The 16,776-nt window shown below is 44.5% G+C and overlaps 1 protein-coding gene across 1 annotated transcript in view; it reads right to left on the bottom strand.

Moving 5' to 3' along the window:
- The window catches only part of LOC126251333 (protein white-like), a 271,024-nt gene that overhangs the window by 57,095 nt on the left and 197,153 nt on the right, over positions 1–16,776 (bottom strand). The window contains exon 3 of the mRNA XM_049951677.1: positions 2,979–3,211. Coding sequence (XP_049807634.1) covers positions 2,979–3,211 — 233 coding nt within the window. The remainder of the gene's footprint in view (positions 1–2,978; positions 3,212–16,776) is intronic.

Below are 16,776 nucleotides of genomic sequence, written 5' to 3'. Positions count from 1 at the left end.
TTTGCCTGTTTTTAGGAGGTAGTCCCTAGTGAACAAGATAGTTTCATAAATGAATAAACTTGGAACATTTAGAACACCAAGCTCAGTAAAATGGGATTTACAGGACTCCATCTTTTTAAGGCCACAAGTAATTCTTAAAGCTCTTTTTTGCATTCTAAAAACCTTTACACTGTGCGTTGAGTATCCCCAGAAAATGGTCCCATATCGGATTAGTGAGTGGAACTGTGCATAGTATGCCTGCCGTACTGTTGTTTTGCTTGTTGTAGCCTTTAAAATTCGTAGGCCATAGCACACAGACGATAGTTTTCTACACAAGTTATTTATATGTGTGTCCCACTTTAAGTCTTGCTGAACCCAAGACACAAGAATTTTGTGACACTTATATTTTCTAGGGGATCATTTTTTAATTGGACTTGAATAGACATTTGATTAGTTGGAGGAATTAAATGAAAATCGACACACACAGTTTTTTCAGTATTTATAATGGGTTTGATTTTTGTGAACCACTCAAAGTCTTTTCATAGAACTTTCTGCTGTGGACCGCAAAGTTTCTGGACTGGATCCAGTGAGCAATATGCTGGTGTCATCGGCAAACAGGATAGTTTTTGTGGGACTCATATTCAACTAAGTCGTCCACATAAATCAAGAAGAGTAGTGGACCTAAGATTGAGCCCTGTGGTACACCATATTTTATTGGTAATTCCCTAGAAAGAAAGGAGTTGTTTCTTGTTTTATTCATTTTGTTGAATTCATACTGAAGTGATACTTTCTGCCTGCGGTTTTTTTAGGTATGAACACAACCAGCTATGTGCTACACCTCTTACTCCTTGTCTTTCTAATTTTTCGAGCAGAATGTTATGGTCCAGGACGTCGAAGGCTTTTGATAGATCTAGAAAAATACCTGCAGCTAATTTATGTTGATCAAGGGATTTTAAAATGCAGTCTAAGAATTCGAAAATTGCTGTCTGTGTAGATTTAGACTTTCTAAAACCAAGTTGTTGTACTGTAAGAGGTGCATATTTATTTATGAAACTTAAAAGCCTGTCATAGAAGTGTTTTTCTAGAATTTTTGAGAAGGAACTTAACTGTGACACGGGTCGGTAGTAGAGATGGGTAATTCGCGAACGAACGGGTGCAAAGGAACGGTTCACCAAGATGAACGAAAGGACCGAGGAACGAATTTCAAGAACGATCGGTTCGTAGTTCAGTTCGGTCGCGGCGGTCTACTTATAGTTCCTGGGAACGAGGAACGATCGGTTCATAGTTCACTTCGGTCGCGGCGGTCACTTCGGCAGTTTTCGTTCCAGCCTCGGTCGCGTGCTCGTCTCACAATGTCTCGGTCTCCCTCGGCCGCACTCGTTCTTCGCATGACCACCTGTCTCAGTTCCACTGCCGACCGCTCCTAGTTAGTTCAGTATCCAGATGTTCGTTTCGTTCACTGCGCTCGCCCATTTTACATGTGTTCCAAACTGTTCTTCCACTTGGGTCTGGCTATTCAGCGTCCAAGACCGGTAATCAAAAAGTATTTTATAGTTACGTAAATTACATAAAAATCATGTTGTTTGTAATAGGTACGTCTTTTGAGGTAACAAAAGGGCATATCAGCTCACTTCATTATATCGATGAACAGCAGAAGACATAACAAGGCATGTTTTTTTTGTTATTCATATATTTTTTGGTTTCATCAACTTGATTTAGCAACTAACTTTCAATAATTTGCTTAATTTCTAGTGTAAGAAAATTCATATAAAACGATTTTCGTGTATCTTTCATACACAAAACATTACATTTAGGAAGGCTCTAATTATTTTTAAGTTTGGTTGTTTCTAATTTGCATTACCTGCTAGTTTGGTTTCTTTGAAGAAAAAGAAAGTGGGTTGTGGGTCCTTTTGGCTCAGTAGCAAAAGCGGTGCTTCTCCATTTGAAAAGACATAGATTGCCATAAAATCGTATTTACTTATTATCTCAAAATCATTTGTTCAGAAGGAGCTTTGAAACCAAAAACTTTATTACTGCGAAGTTTATTATTACTATTATTGCTGCATTAACTTTAATAATGCAACATAAAAACCTAATTTTTACTAAGCGTGTGACGCAAGTATGATGAGAAAACCACATTTTATTTTATGCTTCCATAAAGTCTACAACGCCTACGAACTCAGAGACAACGTGAAGTATATATAGGTTGTAAACGATTATTGTTTACAACGTAGCATAGCTATGTAGTGGAAATCGAAACGAAGGATTTTATACAAGACACTTGTGGTCTATTAAGTTGGGAAACAGCTACCAACACGTTTACAAGATTACATGAGCTATAGTCCATGCGCGTCGCGTGAGATTTTCATGTTCTCTTCTCCAGCTCTCTACACATCGTCATCGATTGTTTCGCCATAGTTGCTTGCATTAGATTGTTATTTCTTCACTGCCTAATTATTACAAGTTTGTCTGTTTGTTGTATCTGCTCGTAACGGGCAACACATCGTCCGTAATTGGCGAGCAGTCTGTACTCGGGACCGGTTTTCCGTGCGCCACCCTATATTATTTCCCTGCGATCAGCCACACAACGCTACAGTTGGCTAAACGAGAGGTTCTGCAGAATCACAGAAATTACTTCTAAAAGTGTGTAAGAATTCTGTAATGAATAAAAACTCTATACTCCAGGGGGGAGGCAAGTGCCCCCTCTTGGGGTCCTCCATTCTTCAGTCACCTACACTACTAGTTTTCAGTTTTTCACAAGAACCATATGCCAAGCACAAATGAACAATGAACGAGTAAAAATGAACGATTCCCAAAAAAGAACTATCAGCAGTGAACTAGTTCCCAAGGATGAACGAGTTTGCCCATCTCTAGCCGGTAGTTTGATATTGTTTCAGAAGAACCTTTTTTTAGCAGTGGTGAAACTTTAACAATTGTCACCCTGTACGTGACTTGTTGGCCATCCCTAGTGCCAGCAGACGGGGGAGGAGTGGGCGTACCTGGAAGACGAGGTGCTCGCGCACGGTGAGGGTGCCGACGAAGAGGTCGTCCTGCTGGACGTAGGCGGAGAGCGCGGCCAGAGAGGCGGCGTTGGCGGGCCAGCCGGAGAGCGCGCGCTGCCCCGAGTGCACGGCGGGCCCGCGGAACGTGAGCGCGTTCAGCAGCGTCGTCTTGCCCGCGCCGCTCGCGCCCAGGATCGCCAGCAGCTCGCCCGGGCGCGCCACGCCGCTCACTGCGCACCACACACAACACACGGCGTACCATTACCCACTAGTCCCAACCTCAGAGCTCCTCGTCATTGTGTCCTGGTAAACTACTCACAAAAGATTTACAAATTTAGTTAGCTAGTTGGTTGCGTGTTCCATTGATCAATAGCACGGTACGGTAGCCGTTATGATATGGAACGTGTCAAGTGCACAAACAATGCACATATGAAACAAGATTTTTTAATATACACTCCTGGAAATGGAAAAAAGAACACATTGACACCGGTGTGTCAGACCCACCATACTTGCTCCGGACACTGCGAGAGGGCTGTACAAGCAATGATCACACGCACGGCACAGCGGACACACCAGGAACCGCGGTGTTGGCCGTCGAATGGCGCTAGCTGCGCAGCATTTGTGCACCGCCGCCGTCAGTGTCAGCCAGTTTGCCGTGGCATACGGAGCTCCATCGCAGTCTTTAACACTGGTAGCATGCCGCGACAGCGTGGACGTGAACCGTATGTGCAGTTGACGGACTTTGAGCGAGGGCATATAGTGGGCATGCGGGAGGCCGGGTGGACGTACCGCCGAATTGCTCAACACGTGGGGCGTGAGGTCTCCACAGTACATCGATGTTGTCGCCAGTGGTCGGCGGAAGGTGCACGTGCCCGTCGACCTGGGACCGGACCGCAGCGACGCACGGATGCACGCCAAGACCGTAGGATCCTACGCAGTGCCGTAGGGGACCGCACCGCCACTTCCCAGCAAATTAGGGACACTGTTGCTCCTGGGGTATCGGCGAGGACCATTCGCAACCGTCTCCATGAAGCTAGGCTACGGTCCCGCACTCCGTTAGGCCGTCTTCCGCTCACGCCCCAACATCGTGCAGCCCGCCTCCAGTGGTGTCGCGACAGGCGTGAATGGAGGGACGAATGGAGACGTGTCGTCTTCAGCGATGAGAGTTGCTTCTGCCTTGGTGCCAATGATGGTCGTATGCGTGTTTGGCGCCATGCAGGTGAGCGCCACAATCAGGACTGCATACGACCGAGGCACACAGGGCCAACACCCGGCATCATGGTGTGGGGAGCGATCTCCTACACTGGCCGTACACCACTGGTGATCGTCGAGGGGACACTGAATAGTGCACGGTACATCCAAACCGTCATCGAACCCATCGTTCTACCATTCCTAGACCGGCAAGGGAACTTGCTGTTCCAACAGGACAATGCACGTCCGCATGTATCCCGTGGCACCCAACGTGCTCTAGAAGGTGTAAGTCAACTACCCTGGCCAGCAAGATCTCCGGATCTGTCCCCCATTGAGCATGTTTGGGACTGGATGAAGCGTCGTCTCACGCGGTCTGCACGTCCAGCACGAACGCTGGTCCAACTGAGGCGCCAGGTGGAAATGGCATGGCAAGCCGTTCCACAGGACTACATCCAGCATCTCTACGATCGTCTCCATGGGAGAATAGCAGCCTGCATTGCTGCGAAAGGTGGATATACACTGTACTAGTGCCGACATTGTGCATGCTCTGTTGCCTGTGTCTATGTGCCTGTGGTTCTGTCAGTGTGATCATGTGATGTATCTGACCCCAGGAATGTGTCAATAAAGTTTCCCCTTCCTGGGACAATGAATTCACGGTGTTCTTATTTCAATTTCCAGGAGTGTATATGCAGGGTGGTCGATTGGTCGTCACCGGGCCAATTATCTAAAGAAATAAACGTCAAAAGAAAAAACTACAAAGAACCAAACTTGTCTAGCTTGAAGGGGGAAACCAGATGGCGCTATGGTTGGCCCGCTAGATGGCGCTGCCATAGGTCAAACGGATATCAACTGCGTTTTTTAAAATAGGAACCCCCATTTTATTACATATTCGTGTAGTACGTAAAGAAATATGAATGTTTTAGTTGGACCACTTTTTTCGCTTTGTGATAGATGGCGCTGTAACAGTCACAAACATATGGCTCACAATTTTAGACGAACAGTTGGTAACAGGTAGGTTTTTTAAATGAAAATACAGAACGTAGGTACGTTTGAACATTTTATTTCGGTTGTTCCAATGCGATACATGTACCTTTGTGAACTTATCATTTATGAGAACGCATGCTGTTACAGCATGATTACCTGTAAATACCACATTAATGCTATAAATGCTCAAAATGATGTCCGTCAACCTCAATGCGTTTGGCAATACGTGTAACGACATTCCTCTCAACAGCGAGTAGTTCGCCTTCCGTAATGTTCGCACATGCATTGACAATGCGCTGACGCATATTGTCAGGCGCTGTCGGTGGTTCACGATAGCAAATAACCTTCAACTTTCCCCGCGGAAAGAAGTCCGGGGACGTCAGATCGGGTGAACGTGCCGGCCATGGTATGGTGCTTCGACGACCAATCCACCTATCGTGAAATATGCTATCCAATACCGCTTCAACCGCACGCGAGCTGTGTGCCGGACATCCATCATGTTGGAAGTACATCGCCATTCTGTCATGCAGTGAAACATCTTGTAGTAACATCGGTAGAACATTACGTAGGAAATGAGCATACATTGAACCATTTAGATTCCATTCGATAAAATGGGGACCAATTATCCTTCCTCCCATAATGCCGCACCATACATTAACCCGCCAAGGTCGCTGATGTTCCACTTGTCGCAGCCATCGTGGATTTTCCGTTGCCCAATACTGCATATTATGCCGGTTTACGTTACCACTGTTGGTGAATGACGCTTCGTCGCTAAGTAGAACGCGTGCAAAAAATTTGCCATCGTCCCGTAATTTCGCTTGTGCCCAGTGGCAGAACTGTACACGACGTTCAAAGTCGTCGCCATGCAATTCCTGGTGCATAGAAATATGGTACGGCTGCAACCGATGTTGATGTAGCGTTCTCAACACCGACGTTTTTGAGATTCCCAATTCTCGCGCAGTTTGTCTGCTACTGATGTGCGGATTAGCCGCGACAGCAGCTAAAACACCTACTTGAGCATAATCATTTGTTGCAGGTCGTGGCTGACGTTTCACATGTGGCTGAACACTTTCTGTTTCCTTAAATAACGTAACTATCAGGTGAACGGTCCGGACACTTGGATGATGTCTCCAGGATACCGAGCAGCATACATAGCACACGCCCGTTGGGCATTTTGATCACAACAGCCATACATCAACACGATATCGACCTTTTCCGCTATTGGTAAACGGTCCATTTTAACACGGGTAATGTATCATGAAGCAAATACCGTCCGCACTGGCGGAATGTTACGTGATACCATGTACTTATACGTTAGTGACTATTACAGCGCCATCTATCACAAAGCGAAAAAGGTGGTCCAACTAAAACATTCATATTTCTTTACGTACTACACGAATATGTAGTAAAAATGGGGGTTCCTATTTTAAAAAACGCAGTTGATATCCGTTTGACCTATGGCAGCGCCATCTAGCGGGCCAACCATAGCGCCATCTGGTTTCCCCCTTCAAGCTAGATGAGTTTCGTTCTTTATAGTTTTTTCGTCTTATGCTTATTTCGTGAGATATTTGCCCTGGACACTATCAATTGGCCACCCTGCATATATATATATATATATATATATATATATATATATTACACTACAGATTTAAAGATTAATATTTCTATTATTTACCCCATTCCCTTAAATGGCACAAAATGCATATACTGTATTTGTAGATTTATTTATCCCTATTCAAGAATTCATCTATGGTATAGAATGAGTTGTCAAGGAGATATGACTTCAATTTATTTTTGAAGCTATTACTGCTGTCATCAGACATTTGTCGAAAATTTTTATAGCAGCATATTTTATTCCTTTCTGTGCCAAAGACAGGTTGAGTAAAGGATAGTGCAGGTCTTTCTTTTTTCTGGTATTATAATCATGAATGTCACTGTTATTTTTAAACTGGTCCATGTTGTTGAGAACAAATTTCATTAGTGAGTAAATGTACTGTGAGGCTGTTGTAAGAATTCCCAGTCTTTTAAAAAGACACCTGCAAGATGTGCGACTATGAACCCCACACATTATTCTAACCATTTTCTTTTGAGCAGTGAATACTTTTTGTCAGATGTTGAGTTACCCCAAAATATTATTCCGTATGACATCAGGGAGTGAAAATATGCAAAGTATATTAGGTTACTAATTTCTATATCCTCAAAATTGGCAATTATTCTGATTACAAAAGTTGCTGAATCTAGCCGCCTTAGAAGATCCAAAATATGAATTTTCCAATTAAGATTCTCATCTATATGTACACCAAAAAACTTAGTATGCTCTACCCTGTCTGCTGACTTCTGTTGATGTGTTATATTTATTGAAGGAAATTAGCAGAAAATTAGGTGCACTGTGTTTTTTCAAAGTTTAGAGCAAGCCCATTTGCAGAAAACCAATTAATGACTTTTCCAAAGACGTTATTTGTATAATTCCAGTTGGAGTTTCTTTTACTGGATTAATAATGATGCTTGTATCATCAGCAAACAGTGTCAGTTCAGCTTCCAGTTTCAGATAGGAAGGGAGGTCGTTCACACATATCAAGACCAGGAGGGGACCCGTGATTGAACCCTGTGGAACACCTAATGTAATTTTACCCCAGTTAGATGAAGTGGCAAACTTATCTAAATAACTTGACCGAAATAAGGAAACTTTTTGCTTCCTGTTCTGTAGGTATGACTTAAACCACTCATATGCTTTTCCATTTATACAGTAGAGTTGTAATTTCTGTAACATAATGTTATGGCTCACACAATCAAATGCTTTGGACAAGTGACAGAAAATTCCTATTGGTGACATTTTACTATTTAAAGGCTCTATTATGTGGACAGTGAAACTATATATTGCTGTCTCAGTGGAGCAGCATTTTTGAAATCCGAACTGTGATTTACTAAGTATCCCATTACTGTTGAGATAGCTAACCACTCTTGGGTATATTACTTTCTCGAAGATTTTTGAAAATTCTGTAAGCAAGGATGCTGGCCGATAATTATTGACATCTGCGGTGTCCCCCTTTTTCTAGAGAAGCCTGACAATGGCATATTTAAACCTGTCTGGGAAAGTACCTTGAGTTAGTGATGCATTACGTATGTGACTCAGGACATCAGCTGTAATTGCTCCACATTGTTTTAATATCTTATCAGAGATGCCATCTACTCCAACAGAACATTTATTTTTCAAAGATTTAATAATCTTACTTATTTCACAAGAGGTTGTAAGGTGAAAGTTAATCTGACTAAATTTTTTCAAAACAGTCTCTTTCATGTACTGCTTGGCTTATTCTTCTGAACTGTTGTCACCAATTTTTTCTCCCTATACTTAAGAAATGGTTGTTAAATACATTAGATACTTGTGTACTGTTGGTTAGGGTGGTCTCGTTCTCTTTAATAGTAATACTACTTACTCCAGTGCTTACTTTTCCTATCTCCCTCCTAACAACATTCCATATTGATTTGATTTTATTGACGGAGTTGTTAATTTCTTCTCTAACATACATATTTCTTCATTTCCTTACAGCTTTTCTCAGTTTTTAGTAGTGTACAACTACTTCTGGATCTTTAATAGTTCTTGCTTTTACTCGTCTTTCAGACACAATTTCTATGATACGGCCATAACGGGTTACGGCCAACATTGGCCATCGTCAGGGGCTATAACGACAAGAAATAGAAAATAGTATAACAATATCTCTTAAAATCTGCAATAATCCCTTTTCTTGCCGCTAAAACACTTTAATCGAGATGAAAGAGATATGATTCTACCTAACCCCTTTTCAGAAATTGTGTGGCTGTATTGCTTCCAAAGTTTATGGACGTGATGAGGGAAGGGAGAAAACTGCAGTTAGTGAGCAGCATCTTGATCATACAAGGTGTTCCGAAATTCCCGTTACAAACTGGTAGGACTCCCTTTCGGGAGTGAGTACACAATATTTTGAATAGGAAACTACACTACTGGTCATGAAAACAAGTACACCAAGAAGAAATGCAGATGATAAACGGGTATTAATAGGACAAATACAGGGTGATTCAAAAAGAATACCACAACTTTAAAAATGTGTATTTAATGAAAGAAACATAATATAACCTTCTGTTATACATCATTACAAAGAGTATTTAAAAAGGTTTTTTTTTTCACTCAAAAACAAGTTCAGAGATGTTCAATATGGCCCTCTCCAGACACACGAGCAATATCAACCCGATACTCCAACTCGTTCCACACTCTCTGTAGCATATCAGGCGTAACAGTTTGGATAGCTGCTGTTATTTCTCGTTTCAAATCATCAATGGTGGCTGGGAGAGGTGGCCGAAACACCATATCCTTAACATACCCCCATAAGAAAAAATCGCAGGGGGTAAGATCAGGGCTTCTTGGAGGCCAGTGATGAAGTGCTCTGTCACGGGGTGCCTGGCGGCCGATCCATCGCCTCGGGTAGTTGACGTTCAGGTTTCATAACTAACCTTTTTCGTAGGACTCTCCATACAGTTGATTGTGGAATTTGCAGCTGTCTGCTAGCCCTGCGAGTCGATTTTCCTGGGCTGCGAACAAATGCTTGCTGGATGCGTGCTACATTTGCATCACTCGTTCTTGGCCGTCCAGAACTTTTCCATTTGCACAAACACCCATTCTCTGTAAACTGTTTATACCAACGTTTAATACACCACCTATCAGGAGGTTTAGCATCATACTTCGTTCAAAATGCACGCTGGACAACTGTCGTCGATTCACTTCTGCCGTACTCAATAACACAAAAAGCTTTCTGTTGAGCGGTCGCCATCTTAGCATCAACTGACGCTGACGCCTAGTCAACAGCGCCTCAACCGAACAAATGTACAACTAAATGAAACTTTATAGCTCCCTTAATTCGCCTACAGCTAGTGCTTAGCTCTGCCTTTTGTCGTTGCAGAGTTTTAAATTCCTAAAGTTGTGGTATTCTTTTTGAATCACCCTGTATATTATACTAGAACTGACATGTGATTACATTTTCACGCAATTTGGGTGCATAGACCCTGAGAAATCAGTACCCAGAACAACCACCTCTGGTCGTAATAACGGCCTTGATACGCCTGGGCATTGAGTCAAACAGAGCTTGGATGGCGTGTACAGGTACAGCTACCCATGCAGCTTCAACACGATACCGCACTTCATCAAGAGTAGAGACTGGCGTATTGCGACGAGCCAGTTGCTCGACCACTATTGACCAGGTGTTTTCAATTGGTGAGAGATCTGGAGAATGTGCTGGCCATGGCAGCAGTCGAACATTTTCTGTATCCAGAAAGGCCCGTACGGGACATGCGGTCATGCATTATCCTGCTGAAATGTAGGGTTTCACAGGGATAGAATGAAGGGTAGAGCCACGGGTCGTAATACATCTGAAATGTAACGTCCACTGTTCAAAGTGCCGTCAATGCGAACAAGAGGTGACCTAGACGTGTAACCAATGGCACCCCATACCATCACGCCGGGTGATACGCCAGTATGGCGATGACGAATACACGCTTCCAATGTTCGTTCACCGCAATTTCGCCAAACACGGATGCGACCATCATGATGCTGTAAACGGAACCTGGATTCATCCGAAAAAATGACGTTTTGTTATTCGTGCAACCAGGTTCGTCGTTGAGTACACCATCGCAGGCGCTCCTGTCTGTGATGCAGCGTCAAGGGTAACCGCAGCCATGGTCTCCGAGGTGATAGTCCATGCTGCTGCAAACGTCGTCGAACTGTCCGTGCAGATGGTTGTTGTCTTGCAAACGTCTCCATCTATTGACTCAGGGATCGGGACGTGGCTGCACGATCCGTTACAGCCACGCGGATAAGATGCCTGTCATCTCGACTGCAAGTGATACGAGACCGTTGGGATCCAGCACAGCATTCCGTATTACCCTCCTGGACCTACCGATTCCATATTCTGCTAACAGTCATTGGATCTCGACCAACGTGAGCAGCATTGTCGCGATACGATAAACCGCAATCGCGATAGGCTACAATCCGACCTTTATCAATGTCGGAAACGTGATGGTACGCATTTCTCCTCCTTACACGAGGCATCACAACAACGTTTCACCAGGCAACGCCGGTGAACTGCTGTTTGTGTATGAGAAACTGGTTGGAAACTTTCCTCATGTCAGCACGTTGTAGGTGTCGCCCCCGGCGCCAACCTTGTGTGAATGCTCTGAAAAGCTAATCATTTGCATATCACAGCATCTTCTTCCTGTCGGTTAAATTTCGCGTCTGTAGCACGTCATCTTCGTGGTGTAGCAATTATAATGGCCAGTAGTGTATGTCCGGAATAGTACTGTATCCGTCCTACGACGGCTTTAATTCAGGTGTGCAACGCGTCCACGTCTGCTGAGGGAAAGAGATGAGCTGCTCGTCGTGGTATGCAATAGGGTGGACAGGATGACGTGTACTGCGTCAGACGGTCACCCGGTCTCACTTACCGCCTGCCTTGCTACGAGACCCCGTAGTGACAGAGGAAGATCTGCTGGCACCATTTGAGGCTGCTGAAGTAGAAACTGAAGAGACACCAGCTGGGATGGTGTGTACCAGAACGTGCGTCGCAGGTACAATGTCTGAACAACATCGGTGCTCGCCACATCGAGCCGCTGTTGTAATGCATTACTATTGTTCCGTATGGTGGATTCTTGTTCCCTTCTTTACTTATGTAAACACGTAATGTGTAGGTATCAATACAAACAAATGTGCTTAGGTGATAAATGGATGTTTCAGTATGTTTCCTTTCGAAATGTTATCTAATAACTGTACTGCGTCACGCCTAATTCCATTCCTCAAGCAGAAATGGACGAGTTATACAATACGTTTCTGGACATGAATTTCTATTCAAAAGACAGTCATGCACATTAATTGAGGTTAATGGTGATACATGATGAAACAACGCTCTGGTGGGCGGTTTGTGGGTTTAAATCACCTCGGGGTATGACCATCCGGTGCATTTGATCTGCGCTCGTCGCACGGTGGCGCTGGCAGCAGTCCACATGCGCACAGGTGTGTTGGTGCATGTCAGAGTACGGTGCTGCAAGTAAGTGTGCAGACGTTTTCAAACGTGCTAATGGTGACTGTGTGTTGAAATGGCTCAAAGAACACAATTGAAGACGTTGTGAGGGGTAGAATACTACGGCGACTGGAGGCTGGTCAAACACAGCAGGTGTGCCACAAAGTGTGATCTAAAGATTATGGCAACGATTCCAGCAGACAGGAAACGTGTCCAGGCGCTACAGTACGGGACGTCCACAGTGTACAACACCACAAGAAGACCGATATCTCATCATCAGTGCCCGCAGACGGCCACGGAGTACTGCAGGTAACCTTGGTCGGGACCTTACTGCAGCCCAGTTGTCTCCAGACACAAAGTCTACAGACGACTGAATAGACATGTTTTACTCGCCCGGAGACCTGCAAGGTGCATTTCACTGACCCCTGGTCACAGGAGAGCCCGTAAAGCCTGTTGTCAAAAACACAGTACATGGTCATTGGAACGGTGGCCCCAGGTTATGTTCACGGACGAGTCCAGGTATAGTCTGAACAATGATTCTCGTAGGGTTTTCATCTGGCGTGAAACAGGAACCAGATACCAACCCCTTAATGTCCTTGAAAGGGACCTGTATGGAGGTCGTGGTTTGGTGATGTGGTGTGGGATTATGATTGGTGCACGTACACACCTGCATGTCTTTGACAGAGGAACTGTAACAGGACAGGTGTATCGGGACGTCATTTTCCACCAGTATGTCCGCCTTTTCAGGGGTGCAGTGGGTCCCAACTTCCTCCTGATGGATGATAAGGCACGGCCCCACCGAGCTGCCATCGGGGAGGAGTACCTTGAAACAGAAGATACCAGGCAAATGGTGTGGCCTGCCTGTTCTCCAGACCTAAACCCTATCGAGCACGTCTGGGATGCTCTCGGTCGATGTATCGCTGCATGTCTTCAAACTCCTAGGACACTTCAGGAGCTCCGACAGCCACTAGTGCAACAATGGGAGGCTATACCCCAGCAGCTGCTCGACTACCTGACACAGAGTATGCCAACCCGTTGTGCGGCCTGTGTACGTGTGCATGGTGATCATATCCTATACTTATGTCGGGGTACATGCGCAGGAAACTGTGGCGTTTTGTAGCACATGTGTTTCGGGACGGTTTTCTCCACTTATCACCAATACCGTGGACTTAACAGATCTGTGTCGCATATGTTTCCTATGTGCCTATGCTATTAGCGCCAGTTTTGTGTAGTGCCACGTTGCGTGGCACCACATTCTTGAATTATCCTTAATTTATGAGCAGGAGTGTATTATGTAGACACTCTGGTCTACAAGTCCCAGAAATTTGTGACAGGAATTTGAGAACTACGTGTGTCAATGGAGAAACTAAAGGCTGCCCTAAATATAATCACAATGTGGAATTACGAGGGTTGGAACTTTAATAGTGACAATTATTTATTTACAGCTAGTACAAAATAGATAAGTTTCAAAATTTTATTGACCTTCAAAGTAGTCACCAGCATTGTGTATAACCCATTGCCAGCGATATGGAAGTCGTAGGATACTCTTAGCAGTGCCAGTTGTGTTGACAGTTCGAGCGGCGCGGTCTATCGCCCGACGTATTTGTAGCAGTACTGAAGCGAATGCCATGAAGTGTTTCCTTCAGTTTAGAAATCGAGTTGAACTTACGAGGGCTTAAGTCAGCGGAGTGCAGTAGGTGGTATAGCACATAGCAGCCTCATCAACCAAACAAATCAGTAACAGCTTGCACTGAACGTGCTTGAGCATTGTTCTGAAAAATGATGTTCAGTTACTGCAGAAAGTGTCATCACTTCTGTCTCTATTCTGTCTCTAAGCTGATCGTAGGATATGCTCTAAACATGAACATCAGTACTCTCAAAAAATATATTTTTTATTCATGGCAACCGGTTTCAACAGTCTTAGCTGTCATCTTCAGGTGTTAAACTTTTTTTTTTAGCAGTTCATGTTCATTTTACGTTGAATCTCATGCACAAGATGTCAAGTGGATAAAACTCAGCACATTATAATTTAACGATGACAAACGTTTATAATATGCTGAGTTTTATCCACTTGACATCTTGTGCATGAGGTTCGGCGTAAAATGAACGTGCTTTACTACAAACTGTGTTTAAGAGCTGAAGATGACAGCTAAGACTGTCGAAATCGTTGTCTTGAATAAATAAATGTTTTGTGCGATATTGACTTTTGAATGGGTTTTTTACACTAGTTTTACAACTTTACTCAGGATCCCACGATAATTATGGACTCAGTGGGTTCGGAACGGTCATATTAACGCTATATAGAGGATAACAGTCGCCCATGGAACTAGCACTCAAGAAGACAGAGAAAATGTTCGCTCTGTCGTGCAGAATAGTATAGTCACGACACGTGGTTACAGTCAAGAAACAGGATTGTTTCCAAACAAGACAAGTATCCGAACAGATATTATTTCATTTTATTATGTCATTTATTTGACATCGTGCGTAATGTTTACTGTATAGTGGTAAATCGCGCTAACTCCTGCATGGAGAACACGAGGTATATCACAATTTTATAATACAATCCGTGTTCCTATATGAATATATGTATTTTACTGATCTACTTCAAAATATGCATTATAAACTATTTATATGAAATTAAGTAAAACCTACATCTATTTTCTAATTACACCTCTTATCTTTAATGTGACCTTCTATCAGTAGAGTCAGAAGCTTACATCCTCACGGGAAGTGCCAAGAGAGCACCACGGCATGTCACCGCGGTGGGCATTCATCCAATGAAGCCCTTCACGACCGGTCTTACACTACTGGCCATTAAAATTGCTATACCACGAAGATGACGTGCTACAGATGCGAAATTTAATCGACAGGAAGATGATGCTGTGATATGCAGATGGTTAGCTTTTCAGAGCATTCACGCAGGGTTGGCACCGGTGGCGACATCTACAACGTGCTGACATGAGGAAAGTTTCCAGCCGATTTCTCATACACAAACAGCAGTTGACCGGCGTTGCCTGGTGAAAAGTTGTTGTGATGCCTCGAGTAAGGAGGAGAAATGCGTACCATCACGTTTCCGACTTTGATAAAGGTCGGATTGTAGCCTCTCGCGATTGCGGTTTATCGTATCGCGACATTGCTGCTCGCGTTGGTCGAAATCCAGTGACTGTTAGCAGAATATGGAATCGGTGGGTTCAGGAGGGTAATACGGAACGCCGTGCTGGATCCCAACGACTTGGTATCACTGGCAGTTGAGATGACAGGCATCTTATCCGCATGGGTGTAACAGATCGCCGGTCGCCGTGGCCGAGCGGTTCTAGGCGCTTCAGTCTGGAACCGCGCGATCGCTGCGGTCGCAGGTTCGAATCCTGCCTCGGGCATGGATGTGTGTGATGTCCTTAGGTTAGTTAGGTTTAATTAGTTCTAAGTTCTAGGCGACTGATGACCTCAGAAGTTAAGTCGCATAGTGCTCAGAGCCATTTGAACCATTTGTTAAGTGCTATTGGCAACGGTTTTGACGCTGTTCCACACAAGCGGCTTGTAGTGAAATTACGTGCAAATGCATTACTGTCTCAGTTATGTGACAATAATGTACAATAAAGGATCCTTCTTTCTATGTATTCGCAATGCATTACAGCCGGCTGCGGTGGTCGAGCGGTTCTAGGCGCTACAGTCTGGAACCGCGAGACCACTACTGTCGCAGGTTCGAATCCTGCCTCGGGCTTGGATGTGTGTGATGTCGTTAGGTTAGTTAGGTTTAAGTAGTTCTAAGTCTAGAGGACTGATGAACTCAGATGTTAAGTCCCATAGTGTTCAGAGCCATTTTGTAACGGATCGTGCAGCCACGTCTCGATCCCTGAGTCAATAGATGGGGACGTTTGCAAGACAACAACCATCTGCACGAACAGTTCGACGACGTTTAGAGCAGCAGGGACTATCAGCTCGGAGGCTATGGCTAAGGTTACCATTGACGCTGCATCACAGACAGGAGCGCCTGCGATGGTGTACTCAACGACGAACCTGGGTGCACGAATAACAAAACGTCATTTGTCGAATGAATCTAGGTACTGTTTACAGCATCATGATGGTCGCATCCGTGTTTGGTGACTCGCGGTCGAACGCACATTGGAAGCGTGCATTCGTCATCGTCATACTGGCGTATCACCCGGCGTGATGATAAGGGGTGCCATTGGTTACACGTCTCGGTCACCTTTTGTTCGCACTGACGGCATTTAGAACAGTGGACGTTACATTTCAGATGTATTACGACCCGTGGCTCTACCCTTCATTAGATCCCTGTGAAACCCTACATTTCAGCAGGATAATGCACGACCGCATGTTGCAGGTCCTGTACGGGCCTTTCTGGATACAGAAAATGTTCGACTGCTGCCGTGGCCAGCACATTCTCCAGATCTCTCACCAATTGAAAACGTCTGGTCAATGGTGGTCGAGCAACTGTCTCGTCACAATACGCCAGTCACTACTCTTGATGAAGTGCGGTATCGTGTTGAAGCTGCATGGGTAGCTGTACCTGTACACGCCATCCAAGCTCTGTTTGACTCAATGCCCAGGCGTATCAA

The sequence above is a fragment of the Schistocerca nitens genome, chromosome 4 (assembly GCF_023898315.1).
Source record: "Schistocerca nitens isolate TAMUIC-IGC-003100 chromosome 4, iqSchNite1.1, whole genome shotgun sequence".
NCBI classification, from domain to species: domain Eukaryota; kingdom Metazoa; phylum Arthropoda; class Insecta; order Orthoptera; family Acrididae; genus Schistocerca; species Schistocerca nitens.
The sequence above is the reverse complement of the archived record's forward strand: the minus strand, read 5'-3'. Positions and strand labels throughout refer to the sequence as shown.